At 46.5% G+C, this 17242-nt stretch overlaps 7 protein-coding genes across 7 annotated transcripts; 3 read left to right on the top strand and 4 right to left on the bottom strand.

Moving 5' to 3' along the window:
- Nucleotides 1-2652: 2652 nt before the first annotated feature.
- Nucleotides 2653-5749, top strand: IAQ61_002848 (uncharacterized protein; the record flags this gene model as incomplete). The annotated part of the gene is given in 2 exon segments (XM_066095717.1): nt 2653-2981; nt 2995-5749. Coding segments are annotated over 2 exon segments (3084 nt in total), but the record flags the coding sequence as incomplete, so codon positions are not given.
- A 250-nt stretch (nt 5750-5999) lies between these two features.
- Nucleotides 6000-7081, bottom strand: ARL1 (Arf GTPase arl1). Its single transcript, XM_003843360.2, has 4 exons — nt 6786-7081; nt 6690-6728; nt 6504-6587; nt 6000-6393 (listed from the first exon to the last, which is right to left on the bottom strand). The coding sequence occupies exons 1-4, from the start codon at nt 6858-6860 to the stop codon at nt 6043-6045; spliced, it is 549 nt and encodes a 182-aa protein (XP_003843408.1). The 5' UTR covers nt 6861-7081; the 3' UTR covers nt 6000-6042.
- Nucleotides 7082-7954: 873 nt separating this feature from the next.
- On the top strand, nt 7955-8386 carry IAQ61_002850 (uncharacterized protein; the record flags this gene model as incomplete). Its single annotated transcript, XM_003843359.2, has 1 exon — nt 7955-8386. One exon carries the CDS (start codon nt 7955-7957, stop codon nt 8384-8386), a length of 432 nt encoding a protein of 143 aa, XP_003843407.2.
- Nucleotides 8387-8957: 571 nt separating this feature from the next.
- On the top strand, nt 8958-10340 carry IAQ61_002851 (uncharacterized protein; the record flags this gene model as incomplete). The annotated part of the gene is made up of 1 exon (XM_066095718.1): nt 8958-10340. The coding sequence occupies one exon, from the start codon at nt 8958-8960 to the stop codon at nt 10338-10340; it is 1383 nt and encodes a 460-aa protein (XP_065954554.1).
- Nucleotides 10341-11168: 828 nt separating this feature from the next.
- Nucleotides 11169-12570, bottom strand: IAQ61_002852 (uncharacterized protein; the record flags this gene model as incomplete). Its single annotated transcript, XM_003843357.2, has 2 exons — nt 11169-11825; nt 11890-12570. The coding sequence occupies 2 exons, from the start codon at nt 12568-12570 to the stop codon at nt 11352-11354; spliced, it is 1155 nt and encodes a 384-aa protein (XP_003843405.1). The 3' UTR covers nt 11169-11351.
- A 579-nt stretch (nt 12571-13149) lies between these two features.
- IAQ61_002853 (uncharacterized protein) lies at nt 13150-15674 on the bottom strand. Its single transcript, XM_003843356.2, has 4 exons — nt 14941-15674; nt 14692-14889; nt 14253-14644; nt 13150-14205 (listed from the first exon to the last, which is right to left on the bottom strand). The coding sequence occupies exons 1-4, from the start codon at nt 15270-15272 to the stop codon at nt 13241-13243; spliced, it is 1887 nt and encodes a 628-aa protein (XP_003843404.1). The 5' UTR covers nt 15273-15674; the 3' UTR covers nt 13150-13240.
- A 459-nt stretch (nt 15675-16133) lies between these two features.
- IAQ61_002854 (uncharacterized protein) lies at nt 16134-17170 on the bottom strand (the record flags this gene model as incomplete). Its single annotated transcript, XM_066095719.1, has 3 exons — nt 16134-16236; nt 16659-16779; nt 17035-17170. The coding sequence occupies 3 exons, from the start codon at nt 17168-17170 to the stop codon at nt 16134-16136; spliced, it is 360 nt and encodes a 119-aa protein (XP_065954555.1).
- Nucleotides 17171-17242: the final 72 nt, after the last annotated feature.

Raw genomic sequence — 17242 nt, forward strand, 5'->3', positions numbered from 1 at the left:
AAGAACTTATATAAAAAAAGGCACTATTTAAATTATAAAAGGTATAGTTTAAACTTAAGAAAGAGATAGCTACTTTTTATATAAGGTAGGGTTAGTCTATAAATATAGTAACTAGTTCCTAACTAGTTCTTAATATATTCTAGTCTATTATATAAGTATATATAAGTAGATAAATATATATTCTTTCTTTTTCTCTTTCTTCTTCTTTCTTCTTATACTCTATAAGAACTTTTTATATTTAAGAGTTTAATACTATTTTACTATCTATCTTTCCTAATATTATTAGATATAACTAGTTAATATAGTTTATAAAGATCTTTTAAAGTTAGTATATAATAGAATATATTAGGAACACGTTATAAACTTGTTCTAATACTAAGTAGGATTTATACTAGCAATATATTAAGCTTAAGTCACTTCTATCTAATACTAGGGTATTCTCTCCTATAATATCCTACCTAAATAATAGGTGTATAGTATTTCCTAGTAAGCTTTTCTACTAGGCTATTTAGGCTAGATTAGGGGTATAGGAACTTTGTAGAGTATATATATATATAAGTTAGAACACGTTTATAATATATTAATAACTATTTTAGTGTTACTTCTCTAATAGAGGTAATCTTATCTACTACCTTAAAAGGTATTATCCTAAAGTTTAAATAGCCCTAGTAAACTATAGTAGAACTATAATACAAGGTATTACAGAAGCAAGGATCTTCTATAGGAGCTTAATAGTAAATACTTAAGAATATATTCTAAACACGTTAATAATACGTTCTCTGCTAGTAGAGTAGACTACACTAAGTGCCTCCTCTAAGGTTTAAGAACCCTCTAAGATAGCTAGTCTATAATAAGAAGTAGTAGCTAGAGTAAAGGCTAAAGAGGAAGTAGAGAGTAAAGAAGAGGAGTAAATAGTTACTCCCCTTTATACTATAAATAATATTTAGTAAAAGTAGTAAAAAGGAGATATAAGTCTAGTCTCTTAAAATACGTTTAGAATATATTAATAATATATTATAGCTAGATACCTATAAATACTAGATTCTTCTTTAATCTAAGAGACTACTAGAGCTTTATAATACCTATAAAAGTAAAAAGAAAAAGTTATATAGTATTAAAGGACCCTATAAAAGTAAATAGTACTTTACTTTTAATAGATAGAAAAAAAAAAGAGAAGAGTAGAGAGTTTATTTTAGTAATTACTACTACCCCTTTAGGTTATATACTATTATATATTATTTATTAGAACTTATTCTTAATATATTCTTAATATATTCCTACTTATTGCTATTATTATCTCCCTCCCCCTTTCTAGTATCTTCTCTATCCTCCCTATCCTCCCTAGGCTCTACAAAAGCATACTACAAGTGGAACTAGGTAGTATTCTAGCAGGAATTAGTAAGGTCTATACTAGTATTAAAGTAATAGTCTTAAAATATATTAGGAATAGGTTAATAATATATTATAAATAACTTACTATAGCTAGGATAATTATAAGCGTAGATAGTATAAGGAACCTAATAACCTTAAATCCTTAGTAGGGTAGATATAGTAATAAAGTTAAGCTATAATAAGTTAGTAATATATTTTTAATAGGTTCTTATAGGCTATACCTTATTACTATTATAGCTAGTGTAAGTCTTCTTTTAAATTATATTTAAGAGGGTATTAGTATTTATAGGGGGGCCTATAGTAGCTGCTAGCTAGGCTTAGAGAACTTCTATAAAATATATTAGTAATAAGTTTTAAATATATTCTAAATAACTTATAGTAAGGAGTATTCTAGTAATTATATATAACCTTTATATAGAAGTCTATATATATTAGTATAATAAGTTAAGAATAGATTAATAATATATTTACTCTTTACCTTATAAACCTCTATTATAGAGGGCTAGCTAGTCTTCTTAACCCTACTAACCTTATAGTAGGCTATATTAAGCCTATAATCTTTTTTAGTATAGGTATATAGAGTGCCCCTAGTACCTAGAATAGCCTAAGAATATTAGAACCTATTTAGAATATATTTAGAACCTATTCTTACTCTATATAAGGTGCCCTTATTATTAATCTTAGTATAGTAGTAGTGCTCTCTACTCTCTATCTTAACTACCCTATTAGGGCTAACTATAGGCTATACCCTAATATTATCTAGGATATAGCTAAGGGCAAGGTACTATTAATAGTACTTCTATAACCTATTAAGAATATATTCTAAATATATTTTAATCTACTTATATAGGATATAAGGGATATATTAGTAATAGGTATAGTAGTAGTAGCTTATAGTATTACTAGTATAGAATATATTTAGAATAGGTTTAGAATACGTTATAAAATCTTATAGTATAATATTTAGTTAACCTTGCTTAGCTAGCTAGTAGAGCTTAGTATAGCCTAACCCTATGCTAAATACAAGTTCACGCAGCGCTAATTCCATGGTTATATGAACTGCGCCCTCGGTCTTGAGCTTTGCAGAAGCCTCAATCGAGGCCATGGCATGCTGAAGCTCTCGATCGTGCACGCGAAGCTTTCAACGCGCCCAAGAAAAAGTCTGCGCGTTCTTGAGGCCACCTACCTACCTAACTATCGAACTTAGTCTGACCTGTCCATGGCCCGTGTGGCTCAATGAATCTCGACGCTTTTTCCAGGGCTTTTCAAGGCCGACAACAGTGCTGCGGCGGGTATGGAGGCACAGCAGAGAGACATCGCACGACTTCCGTCCCAGAAGCCAGGAGGCCGTATCTCGATAGGGCTATTATTCGCCTAAGGCTACTCTATTCGGCCTTGATCAGCGCGGCTCGCTGCAGAGGCACAAGGCTGAGCGAAACGACGGGATGGACCCACAGGCTACCAGGCATCAATAGCCGTGGGTGGGAGAAACAATTTCGCAAGATGGTGAAACTGGATTCCCTCATAATTAAGGCGTGTAAGACATGTCGCTTACGTCTGCGCTCCAAGATGTCACGACATTGTCAACGGTTGGTTCTCTAGAAATCTCAGGAAGACCAGTGCCTACATACTGCGATTTCAGGTCCAGACCAATGATAGAGCAATGGAGGGGCTCCCTCATCCTCTACAAATAAGGTCGCCAGTAAATACTTCAGGCGCTTTGGCACGAGAATTTCCACCCATTCTTCCTACAAGCTCCACGACATCTGACCCAACATCGTCGGCACAAAGTTGTCCTGATTCAGAGCCCAAGCACACTTCAGGATCTCAAAGGCTGTCACAACTATTCCCATCGCGACCAAGTTCACTCATATCACCCATCTCTCCTGCCAGCAGTTCATCGTACAGGAGATCGTATCCATCCCCCCTTGTACCAGCCGCAGAACCACCATATCGCATACCTCGCGCACCTGCACCCCCATTGTTTCACGAAGACACAGCATCTAGCCCTGTTGCATGTTCCTATGATCACCAAAGTGTGTCTCACACCCTACAGAGCAAGAGTGGGACAAAGAGACTGTTTAGTCGGCTCGCATCCTTGCGAGCAGGGGGCTTGAGAGTTAATACGTATGGCAGACTTGGAGATGAAGAAGCTGCTTCCTCCAAGCGACAGCTTCCAGGAATGCAAGAGGCGGAAGAATCTGTGGGCCATGACTTGAGCAGCTACGAAGGTTTGCCTCTGAGGTCTTTCCAGCCGCGCATCAGGGGAGAGCACCCACTGGAGGTGAAAAGAGAGCAGGATTTACATGAAGCCGCCCATGCGGCTGAATTCGAGAGACTCGAGTCACAACTGGGAGCTGGAATGACTACGATCCTGCAGAAGCCGTTCACGCATAACCCCATCCGACCTCCACATGAAAGCAGCGGAACACTTCAACGGGGCTTCTCCGTATCTGAGATGGCGCACCTGCAGGCGAAAGATGCGCAGAAGGAAGCCGATACAAAAGGCGATATCGTCGCGGTTGCGGAAATTCCCATCGACATTAGTGACTCCATTGCTGGCACCGATTTCGATCGTAGGAGTAGCATCATGACCGCAGATACAAGCCTGGCTGGCAAAGATGCGCAAACGAGCTACTTCTTTCCGCACGACCCTGATATGCCTTCGTGGCGTCCGTTTACCATGGGATGGCCCTGGATTGCCATGCTTATTACCGTTGCATTGGTGCTTTCCGGCCTCCAGGAGTTCCTTTGCCAATGGTCCATGGGTCATGTCAAAGCACATAGCGAGGAAGGCATACTGCGCTTTGGGAAGGTGGGAGATCTGACTGTAGGACTGTATTTTGCTTGGCAATATGCGCCCATCATGATCTTTGTCTTCTACGGTATCCTCTGGCAGATGACAGACTTTGAGGTGAAACGCTTGGAACCTTTTTATCAACTCTCCCAAAAGACTGGAGCCACGGCAGGCGAGTCTCTCAACATGGACTACCTCACTTTTATGTCCTGGGCTGTACCTCTCAGAGCCCTTCGACACAAGCAGTACGCCGTCATCTACAGCTCAATGGGAACTATGATCGCTAGCAGTGTCGTGCCTGTTCTGCAAGCCGCATCTATCAAAATGGAGCAGATTGAAGAAAGCGAGCAAGGACAGCCACAGAAAGTAGTGCGTGTGGTTCCACCATGGTCAAGAGCTGTTTCCGGCTGTCTACTGATCGTTGCCTTTTGTGGCGCCATGCTCATGTACGCCATGCGCCGCAAAAGTGGCTTACAATCCGATCCAAAAGGCATCGCCGGCATCGCAGCCATGGCGACCAAAAGTCACATCCTAGCCGACTTCCACGGCCTCGACAAGGCCCCACTACACAAGATCCACAAACAACTTCGTCACCGTCGGTACATTTTGCACAAAAGCTCCCTCTGGCAGGGCGAATACATACGCAACAGCAAAGACAAGGTCCCCGAAACAGGAACCGACCCGAGACCACTCATGCTCCGCAAAAGATTCGGCTTCGCCTTTATCACCTTTATCATCGCCGTCGCCATCGCCACCCCCATCTTCACCTTTGTCGAACGCGCCGCCGCAATCACCCTTAAACTCCCCTTTCTCATGACCGGCCTCGCCACCATCATCCGCATGCTCTGGAACACACTCAACACCGACGTCCGCATGCTTCAACCCTTTTGGATCCTCGCCCACCGCCACGCCCCACCCAAAACCCTAACCCTCGACTACGCCGGCACAAACCCACTCTTCCTGCCCTTCCAAGCCTTCTTCAACCGCCACTACCTCGTCGCCCTCGTTGCCCTCGGCTCCATCCTCGCTGAGATTCTCACCGTCTGCGTGTCCTCCATCAGTGTCGACGGCAAGAAATTCATCCCTGGACTCGGTCGTATACATGACAATGATGTCTCCTCCGCCAACAACACAGTCCACAACACCGACCCAGACGATCACTACAACACCGATCAAACTTACCGCAGCTTCTGGTCCTCCTTTACCCTCTCCATACTCATCCTGATCTACCTCGTCGTCACCGCCCTCATCACCTACACCACGCGCTCGCAAAAACTGCTGCCCCGTCAAATCGGCAGTCTCGCCTCTGTGCTCGCTTTCATTCACCAGAGCAAGATGCTCGTCAGCTTTATAGATACCGAGACGTTTGATAGCGGGCAGATGACAAGGCATCTGGAGCGGGGCGGTAAGACGTATGCGCTCGGCTGGTTTGAGGGGCGCGATGGCGAAGATCATTTGGGGATTGAGGAGGAGGAGGTGTTGAGTGGATATCGGTATGGGTGTGATTGGACGGAGGGGAGGGTTAGGCCGGGGCAGGTGGGGTTGTGGGAGCATTATTAGTTAGGGGGATGGTGATGCTAGATGGCTTTGTTATGCCAGTGGCTATTGGTAATAATGTTCAAACTGATCGCCTTGTTTGACTATCTGTGCTGTGATCCTTGCGTCATTGATTCCCTTTGGGGATCTGACTTTGGTATCATCGTCTGTTGTCTGTGTGTTCCTTGCGCAAGTCACGCTATGTTCCTCTCACATTGTATATACGCCCTAACGCCACACATGCTCATATGCACTGCCTCGTCATCCAACCCCTTCCCACCCCCACAAGTCTTCCCTTCCCCCTGTCTCAAGGAACATCAATTCTGCCCGTCCCCGACATTACTAACAAGCCAATCCATGCCCTCCTGTACACCGCTCCCGTCCACCGCACTACACGCCACAATACTCCAATTCCGGTCCTTCAGTTCTCCCAGCTTCAACGCCTCGCTGATTTCCCCTGCACCCTTTGCACCCGGCTGGTCCTGCTTGTTTGCGAAGACGAGGAGCGCGGCGTCACGTAGCTCTTCTTCGTTGAGCATGGCGCGGAGTTCTTCTGAGGCCGTGGTGAGGCGCTCGATGTCGGTGGAATCAATGACGAAGATGACGGCGGCAGTGTTGGCGTAGTAACAGCGCCAGTAGGGCCGGATCGAGGTTTGCCCGCCGAGGTCCTAGGAGGTTGAGTGTTAGGGGGGTTGTAAGAGGGTTGTAAGAGGGTTGTAAGAGGGTTGTATTGGCTTTCGAAGGAGGTTTGTGGACCGAAGGGGCAAAAGAGACGTACCCAGACGTTAAAATTGAGGTTTTTGTAGGTTACGGATTCGACGTTGAAGCCTATTGTTGGTATTGTGGTGACGACCTCGCCGATCTGGAAACGGTTGTTAGTAGATTGCTTGGTGGATAGGTGCAGGATATGAGAATATATCCCCGTATAGAGAATCCTGGGACAAAGAATCTTGCTGTGACATACCTTCAATCTGTACAATAGTGTCGTCTTTCCTGCATTGTCCTACAAGGGTCATCAGCACCTTTGCCCCTGACCCCATAACCTAAGATTCGCGCTCACAAGCCCCAGGATCAGTATCCGAATTTCCTTCTTGGCCCAAAGGAGCTTTGTGAATGTTGATAAATAACCGCCCATAGTGTCTTCTATGTATGCTTCATGCGCTAGGCAAGTCCGTGGATGCGGAGTTCACCGCCGGTATTGTGTCGAGTTAGGTGGGTGGAGTTGTTTCGAGGCGTCTGTAGGCCCAACAGTCGTTTCGCGTAGACTTATATGACCACTTCGGACTCCAAAGCAGTCGTCAACAAAAAAGTAGGTTGCCTTGACGTAGAGTTGGTTGTCAATGTCTGGCCAGAAAGTTAGTCCATGTCGGATGCAAACAGCCCAAACACCGCCACTGGTCGGCTGTACGTTTACCCGAGGCTTTGGACCCTGAATTGTAACGACGGTACCATGGTCCACGGCTCGCTACTCCACCACAGGATACGCTAACGATCTTACTTTCATATTCACGTGCTTTACCATTCATGTACTGGTTCACTAATCGGGGTATTCGCTTATCTGTTACCATATGTTCCTGATCTTCTCATTGAATTCGAATGTCCTCTTGGACAATATCACAGTGCTACGAGCAAACTCATGACTCCCCAGTCATGTTAAGCCTAGATTCATCGATGAGCTTGACTGAACTTGAATCAACGGATCAATTATTGTAGTCATTCATCAAGATGGTACCAAATTCCAACTACGTTGGCACACCAGGCCACATTGCAAGTGAATACCAATCCATGCATCAGTCGCACAAGACATGGCTCTGGGCCGCTTGCCCAGGTAGTTATACACACATGGTATATTTGACTAGCCAGATAATAGTACATGATAATATTTTTCAACGTCTCATTGGACAGTGTATAGGTGGAACCTCCTCAAGGGCCCAATAAGGAGACTCGAGTGCATAGCAGGACGTACCAGCCCCTTTCTCAACCATGGTACTGTCCAAGAATATTCAAGATAGTCTTTCGCAGCCAAGATATATCCTGGCTTGAATATATCCGATTCTTCTCATATGTATAAGAGACTGCGCATCGCTTGCATCTGTTCATTTCCCCATCCTCCATATCCAAAAATTTCAAGACGAACAAGCTCAAACTCAAACTCAAGTAAGTCGACAGTCCGCTTGCCAACTATCAAACTTCGTCTAACAGCCCCCCAGAAAATTTCAATCACCATTAATGATGTCTTGCCCACTCCTTCAAAGTCTCAAGAGCCTTCCAACCCGTGCTCTCTTTACTCTCGCATCCAGTATCATCAGCTATGATGAAATAAACAAGGCCAAAGACGAAGAATCTGGCGTCATCAATGACTCAGATCTTGCCGAGCGTGCCTATTATGGCATGGGCGACAAACTACTGGCCCAAGGCGACTTCAATGAAATGACACGCTTGCACATGCAGCGTGCGCTCCAAGAGAGAGGCTGGGTCAAGAATGGCGAGGAGGTTAACATGACAGACTGGAAGCTACGACTTCGATTGTTCTCCATGACAAGGTTTACCGAGTCGCAGGCTAAAGAGCAAGCGAAGGGTGCGCAGGCGAAAGACTCGGCTTCCGAGAGCGAGTCTATAGTCAGAAGTCACTCGAACTCGAGTGAAGATACGGTCGGCTAGTTAGGACTTGGCTGTTAGGCCACGTCCAGTAGGCCGTGATTATATTATTCTTGCTGCGCATTTGCGTTCATTTAGGATTTCCACGATTCTTTTGCTCTTTTAGTTGATAAATTTTCGTTTAGTAGTCTTCTGTTACAACAACTTATTGTTCATGGTTAAATATGTTATAATAACCCACCCTAACTTCTAATCAATGTTAACATCACATCCAACAAAGCCTACTATAGAAAAGCATTCAAGCAATCCATTAATTTCTATCATTTTTATATGAGTGGTCAATTCGTAGACTGGTAGCCTGTAGCTCGTACCGCTTTCACTCTCGCCGCGTAGTGGTGATCTGTTCCTTCCTCTTTCACTTATATTCGCTCGATATTAGTTCTTTTTGGACTAGCCAGTCGCGCAGATTGTGCACAAAAGGTCTTACCTCGCGCCTGCTTCTTCTTTTGTCCAACTCACACCTTGTGTGCACATTCTCAACTTTGGGCATACATACAACCACTCTCTACAACACAACACGACACCATTTAAAATCCAGCTCATATACAATATCATTCATCAGTACTTCAGCAATATGTCATCAATCCTGTCTAGTCTTCTCGGAGAGGCGCGCAAGGGCGCCATCAACCCCACTGCTGCGTCGAATGCTTCACCCCAGAAGCGCGCTGTGGTACCTGCCAAGAGCAAGATCACCGCATCTACATCCCGAGCTCACACTTCAGTGGCCAAGAATGTCACAAAACTCAAACAAGCTGAGCATGGAGAGAGCGTCTCATCATCGACAGCTGCTCAACGAGCCGCTATCTCCCACCCATCACACGTCCAAGCCGTAAGTGCTTTGGGATTTTGTGATACCCTGTGCTGCCGACTGACTATTCACGTTAAGCCTACATCACCACTCCGTCGCCCCAATACACTTTCTAGTGGATCCATTGTTGACCCTAGATGTTCGTTAGGTACCAAGGGTGTGCCAGACGCTACGCATAACCTACCTGTGGCTTTGATCAGGAGAGAAGGCCGCCCCAGTACAGCAGCTTACAAGAACATGTCCGTTGGGGAGCTCCGATTCAGAGCTCGACGACGTTCTCTTCAATTAATGGAAGATAGCAAGCACTACCTTATCATGGTGCTTCTCGTCTACGATGAAGAATATGACCAACTCTACACACGTATTGGTAATCCTTTGGAGTGCGAGAGTTACGCCAGGGCCGCTGTTGAACATTACAATAAGCAGAATTTGGCCAATCTGGCTGAGCTTCGTTGGGCTGCAGCTAAGCGTCAGAAAAACCCTGGAACTCCCAAGGAGGCGCATGTGTCCACCCAAAAGTCACAAGTGATTAGCATGGCATTCAAGCCCACCAAAACTTTGAGGAAGACTGTCGAGAGCGTCGAGGTCATAGGGTCTGTCAGGTTAAGGCAGGGACCAACAAACATGATCACCGAACGCAAATCTCGCCTGTCTACAGACTCAGGGTACTCAACGGGTAGTACACAACCAGCTACGGTTGAGAATTACGAGCGCAAGAAAATTCCCCTACCCGAGTACCCTGACGACGAGCCCAAGCCTTCGAAGAAGGCTAAACTGTCCATCGCAGAACAGGAAATTCTTCGAGTGGTGAAGAAGATCGGTCGGAAAGAAGATTCAGACCGGTCCACAAAGGCTAGCAAACTGCCTTATAAGGTTCCATTCAAACCAAACTCAGACATCAACAAGAATGATGTCGAGAAATTCCCTGCCAAGAAGGTGGCCAAGGGCAACAAGACAGAGAACCGGAACCACCTTCCACAGGAGGAGGAAGCGTCGCCATCTAGAGGAGTTATGCAGCCTGTCAGCAGACGCACCCGCCGCAAAACGCCTGCTGAGCCTACAAAAGCCCTCGACAAGAGGAAAGGACTGATAGAAGCTTCAAATTCTGAGTCGGAGGATGACTGGCTTCTGGATGATGGACAGGCCTGACCAAAGAAGGTCGACAGGGGCGTGAACAGATTTTTCGCTGGCATGAGTTAGACTATAGACCCGAGGTGATTAGGTATTAGAGCAGAGAGTTGCGAAATTTTTGTGTTGACGCAGATCATGTTGATCAGGAACTTGAATTTAGTTTTATCTTCTCAGAAGAGATACCCTTTACAAAAGAGATACCCTTTGCATTCAGAGCAGAAGTCGATTTTTCCTTTGCGTGTCATCTCTCAAGCATCCTGTATAGCTCTGCTGCATAATTCTAGCATTTTTTACTCTTCCATTTATTCATCCTCGCTCTTTTCATCTCACTTAATGACAAAAAGCACAACGTGACCCGACCTGACTACATTTGTTGATCGGACCCGATCCATGGGGATAAAAAGGCTGTGGATGCTTACCTCTGAGAAACGTGGTACTTTTGGAGGGGATACTATTGGAACCCATGAACGTAACTTCATCGCTAGGGATATTGAAATGGACAGAATTCCTACCTTGGAATACATACGCCAGAAGATTTTCTGCATCTCTGAAAACAATCATCGTACACATGTGAAGGGCGGCTGCTTCTGATATAACATGTAATGTTCAGCAGGGTATTAGTCGGGACTCCATCTAAAGGCTGGCTGAGCTTTGTCAAATATCTTGGCGCTGCTCTCGGTTGATGTATAGATGTACCAATTGAGGGGATGTCTACTCAGGGGACGAATGATGGCAATATAAATCAACGCTCGTTTTGGAAGTTCCCGTGATCTGTAATTCAAAGATTTCTTATGTCACCCATAATGAGTTTAGAAAAGAATATAAAATTGAGCATTCTCGGGCTAAATATTTACAAAGATGAAGAGTTGGTGTTGATAGTGAATGACAATCCAATGTGCTAGCCGTACTTTCCGTCCAATGATAAAAAGACTCGAGCCAGAAACGAAACGTCATCTTACCCGCTGACCCCAAAGCAGATCATCTCTTTTCGCAACTGACATGCACTGAGCAAAATCCAACATCGCTCGCTTAGGAGCACTTGGTAACAGACGGAACATTCGTACAGTTCCCGTACACCTTACTGCCACCAGTAATCACAACATTGTCCCATTTCCAGCCAGTGCAAGATGTCTCACTCCCACACGTAACCACGACATTAAACCCGTTGGCCGCAACCGCACCCTCACCCTTAACATCGCTCAGCACCAGGCCCGTGATCGGAATACCGGTATCCGGCGTGCCATGGAGATCGCCGCCATCGTAGTTCTGCTCAACCAGCACGCCGTACTTTGAGATGGAGGACAGCGTGGTCTTGCTGTAGACGACGTTGTTGATTTTGCCCGTTGCACCAACTTTGGCTTTGACGCGGATTCCGTTTGTGGATTTTGTGACGACGTTGTTGTTGAAGGTGACAGTGTCGACTGTGTTGTCTGCGCGGCCGCCGACGGAGCCAATGGAGAGGCCGTGGCCGCCAGAGCAGAGGCCGTTTTGGAAGGTGATGTTCTGGTGGTGTGAATGTTAGAAAGGTTTCTATGTTTGCAAGGTGCTGGAGAGGGGGAAGACGTACTGTTCCAGAGTTTACGGCCACGCAGTCGTCCTGGTTGTGCACCTTTGCACCATCAATCATGATGTTCTTGCTGGTCCCAATGTCGAACGCGTCAGTGTTGTGCCCGAGTTCGTTGGCATCGCCCTCGGAATCGTCAATCGTCATGCCGGTGATGGTGAGGCCATCGCAACTTGCAATGCTGACGGCTTGAACAGGGGTGTTCTTGATGTTCACGTCGGTAATGGTGGAGTCAGTGAGACTGTGTGCGGCAAAGAACTTTGGCTTGTCTTTGCCTCCATTGCCACCTTTTCCATCCCACCAACGTGCTCCATCGGGATTCAGAAGACTGCCAGAAGCCCCTTTGACTGTGATCTTGTTGCCACCGATGCTAAGAAGGGGGCCGGCCCACTCTTTGTAGCCCCAAGTAGTTGTACCTTGGAAGATGACAGTCGTGCCATCAGCCAAACTGGAAAGGTCTAGAGTGGTACCGGCTGGTACGGCAAGGTTGTCGAGGACCATGGTGGTGCATGATTTGCTAGCCTTAGAGGCTTCAGCAGCACCATTAGCCCCAGTGAACGTACAGCTATCAGCACGTTTAGCTGTGACTGGAGCATTGTGTGCTCCGTCAATCTCCGGGGCGGGAGCTGCAACAGAAGACGCCACCAGCGCCGTGGCGACAAAACCAAGAGTTAAGGCAACCATTGTGAGGACCGCTTGTTATGTAGAAAGAAGTGCTTGATAGAATGAGAGTGCTGCTTGGCTGCTTGGCTTGAAGCTTGGTATACGCGGATATATATACATTTTGGAGAAGGTGTGTGGTCGTTCATTGCTCAACGCAGCCATCATTTCCTGATGTCACAGTTTTTCCACAACGGAAATGAAGGGGCATTTCGGATTCCTCCAATAATTAGATTCTAGGCGTGCATTCAGGCAGTGTAATTGGTATTGATGGCATGACTTGATGCTTCGTATGTGGATATTCAAGTCAATACAAGACGTCGTCTGCATCAATGCCACAGGGATTAAGTTTATTCATTCCACCAATTGTAGCATGTCTTTCGAGCATGGAAACAATGACCAGTGTGCGGGGAGAGTCTGGGGAATCAGTTGCGTGCCGGATACATGTCGCTGGGCTACCGGTAAGGAAACGATCAGCACTGCGGGTCTGGAATTCTCCGCGGTGCTCACCAATCCCTGAGCCCTGGCGTGAAAATGGTCGCATATCCCATCCCGTGTTTCAAAACAAGTCGTCTGCTCTCCTATTTCAAATTGCGCAAGACATCGAATGATGCAAGGTTCTAGCCTTTTTAGGATCTCTTGGACTATAGCTTAGGGTTATGTAATATTAAGTATTTGTACACATACATTCCTCCTATACTCTGCACAGTCGTCCTTGTTGTGTTGGTAGACCGCGCGTTCCCTCAACGTTCCAATATTCACTACCCACAGCCGTGACGGCATAGAAAAGTCCCCAGGGGTCTCGTTCCTTCTTGATCTCGAGCAGTCTATTGTATCCACTACCATACATACTCTCTTGGAAGTTTGGCTCCTCAACATCGGCCTCATTCATATATGCACCGCTGCCTGGGGTAACATCCCTCCATTTCTGCAGATACTTATCCAGGCGTGCATGGGATGTCTTCCATTGCTCGTCAGTAAGCTGCGGGCCGTACTGACTGGTGTCGAAACCTGTCATGTGCATGACGGCATTGCGTAGATGTGGCGATACCGCGGAGCTCGTGCCTGGGTAACCAGCCGTCTCGTACGTCGGCGCGTAGTCGACGGAATGGAACCCATAGCCACCTTCTTCCACAAATAATCGGATCGATGCCATGGTTTGGACGAATTCTTCTGTATTCGGGCCTTCGAGGTTGAAACGCGGGACGAGTCGCGAGCCGAAACGCATGCTGCTAGTCCCCCCCGTAGGACCTCCAGGTATTGTCCCGAAGTCTGCGTAAGTCTTCCAAAACAATGGCTCAGGATTTTTCACAGGAATACCAACATCATTGAGATCCTTGATCAGTGGCGCTATGAGCGATATCATTTCCTCAACGGGCACGCCTGGCTTCGTGATCCTGCTGGTAAATGTAAATGTACGTTCGAGGTGATTGGGACTAGGCGCTTGAGTCGAGATTGTATTCCACATGATACCTTTGGCGTCGTTTATTCGAAGATTGTGAGAGAAATAGACACTTATGCCCTTCCAGAATGTCTCATTGGAAACGCTGATCGTGGTAATACCCGAACTTGGCTCAGTCTGGAATCCAAAATCGCTCCTTGCAACGGTCGTGGGTGGATATGCTTTCACGATAGCGGATGTCACGATACCGAAATTCCCTGCGTAGCCTTCAGTAGCAATCTGGCTAGATGCACAGGATGCTTACCTGGTCCGCCACCCCGTATGGCATAGAACAAATCAGTGTTTTGCTCGGGATCCGCACGCACGAACCTTCCTTCTGCGGTGACAACTTCGAGGGCCAGAACTTGGTCGGCCATGAGCCCATATCTTGACGTCACGTAGGAGAACCCTCCACCCTGCATGAATCCACCATAAGCTCCTACCGTTGGAGACCCTGGGGCCAGAAGGGTGACATTGGCTTCGCCCATATTACGATAAACTTCATGTTGCTCCAAAGCAACTCCTACCCGGGCTGCTTGGCCTTCGTACTCAGCAATCTGTATTGTGGGCAGGTATTCGAAGGCTTTGAGCCGATGCACCCATACTTGAAGTGCGCCCCCGCCAGTGTTGCGTCCAATCCAGTCATGGCCAGTGTTTCTATGATAATCAGGACAATGCTGAATTCCACGCTCATGCAAACCCACTTGATTGTCAAACGAATATTGTTATTCCTTGCAAAGTTTACAGCAAGCTGTATATCTCGGACCGTTGACACGTTGACTACATATGCAGGAAACGATATGAGCTTGCATTCGGAGAGTGGTGGGCTGGCATTGGCACTTGGCACAGGACATGGATTGTCGAGTTGCCACTGCCCAAAAGGTATCAAAGGATCCTCTTTACTGCATCAAGGTGTTAGTGAGCGGGAGAATCTTCGGATGGAGGAGACTTACGCCCACAGAGCATCGCCTTGCCTACGTCTTACAATGGCACACTTTGCTGGATCCCGGTATTGCCCGCTGTAACAAACTGCGGCTGGAGGTATGCCCTGAAGCAAAGCACCCCCGAGACTCGCATTGAAGGCGTCCCATCGAGCAACTGAAGGCCAGCCTTCGTACCCAGGATAATTCTTACATTTCGGTAGGTCGCCATCAGGTGGTTGGCCAAATGCAATGTCCCGATTGCTCCCGATGTCGGCTTCTTGAAGCTGAGTGCTTTCGTAGGGGAAGTTGTAGCCGAACACGACTTGTGAGAAGAGTACACTGTATAGTGCCACCGAAAACATATCGAAGGAATGCAATAGAGGACTCTAGACAAGCATGATTCAGGAATTGATGATATAGCCCCCTTTGTAATCCTTTATGCCCTGGACATCTTCATTGACGCCCCACTACACCAAGGTTGAATGAGAAAAATGGGAAAGAAGCATTATTGCCCCACTTGATTCTTTGACATTGAGTCAATACCGGTAAGGGCGTAGTTGTGTCGTCTGACATGCATCTTGACAAGCTGCGTAGCCCTGAGAATCCGCTGCTGAAGAGATGTACGCGAAAAGAGAGGGTGGTAGTGTGAGATGTGATGAACCAATGAATGTGTGTATAGTTCAGTTTACCAAATGCGAGTCCGACAAGGATTGAGTAGGAATTACAAGTCATTGGTGTGCCAGGAGCCCGACGGTATGGAAAGCGGTCGAGCACCTTGTCACGCCGCGACCACGACTACCTGGTCAAGAAAGATAGTAGGCGCATCTACAAGAGGCTTGATACGATATACAATGATATTATTGACATGCACAGGACAGTGTGGCCGTCTGACTGAGGCCAGTCTTGCAATATACGTGACCGCTTGGTATGAGGTAGTCCAAGACAGCCAATACTGGATAAAGTGGATGTGGCTGACGATTTAGCTTATCTTTTACGCACAGAGCGCCATTGTATCACACAAAAGAAGATGTTTAGGGCTCTGGATTGCAAATCTTCTTGGACGTGTGCAGGAAAAGAAGGTATGTGCTGGGTCCGTGTGGGTTGGATTAAGCCACAGCTGACAGAAAGCTCCTGTTCCGGCACCATCCCTGCTCATGCTAGCTCCGGCTACTGAGCTCCTCACACTGACAACGCTGTAAGCCTGTCTGCAATGACAGAGAAAATCACGCTTTACGAGTAGCGGCTTTGCCCTCATGTTCCGGTTTAAAACGACCACCTGGACGAGTGCCCCCCACCTTGGATCTCAGCATCTGGGACGCTAGCCGTCTTCAGTTGTCATAGTGACGACCCATGAAAGTCTTCGTAATCGTGCAAGTCTCATATGTATATCGATATAGATAAAGGGATTTGACTATTAACATAAATGTTGACGTTCTGTCTACAAGTCAGGCCATCTATTTGTCAGCCACATTTTCAACTTCGCTAGCTCACCTCCCCCTTTCTAAACTTTTCCTCCTATCCAACAGCAGGGTGTAATCTCCACAACAACTAGTTCACACAACACACTATCAAAAGAGCATAGATACAACTTCCTAATTAACCCTAAAAGAATATTAACAACGTAACTACCAGTATCTATCTATATCCCTACAACACCCAAACGACCCCAGTCCCCGTCACCACACACTCAGTCACACACCCTCTGCACTACCATCCCCTTCACCATCCCATCGCCACTGAAAAAATACAAAAAGATCGAACTCACCCCGCCCGCCATTTGCTGACCCAGACCCGATTCGATCTGGGCTGCCCACCCGTCATGCCAACCCAAATCTTCTACGCTGGTTAGCAAAGGCAGGGGATTGTAAACTCACCAAGTTGTCGACGGGTGGCCCACCCAGGCTAAGACAAGGTTTTTTCGATGAGGGATTGGGAAGTTTGGGGTATTTATGCGTGGGTTGGGAGGTTGTGAGGTTGGAGTGTGGGTTGCGTTTGCGGGTGCGGGTGCGTTTGCGCTGGGTGTGCTGAGTGCGGTGCTGGGTGGTGTTATGGAGGATTGTGAGGTAGAAGAAGTGTTGGTATCGAGAGAGATTGGGAGAACTAACAAGTATTGCCATGGGGTACATTGAGAGTCCAAATGGACGTTGGATATGGATGACATGAATAGCTCGAACAAGTGGTAGCCATGCGGAACATTAAGAGTCAAATCAGGTGTAACAGGAAACCGCAAATACAAAGAAAGTATGAATCCATACTGCATGACCTACCCTCACTGTGGATATCATACATACAACACACACGAGCCGCACCCCATATCTCCCCGCCGTCTCGT

The sequence above is a fragment of the Plenodomus lingam genome (assembly GCF_022343315.1).
Source record: "Plenodomus lingam strain CAN1 chromosome Unknown contig_14, whole genome shotgun sequence".
NCBI lineage: Eukaryota > Fungi > Ascomycota > Dothideomycetes > Pleosporales > Leptosphaeriaceae > Plenodomus > Plenodomus lingam.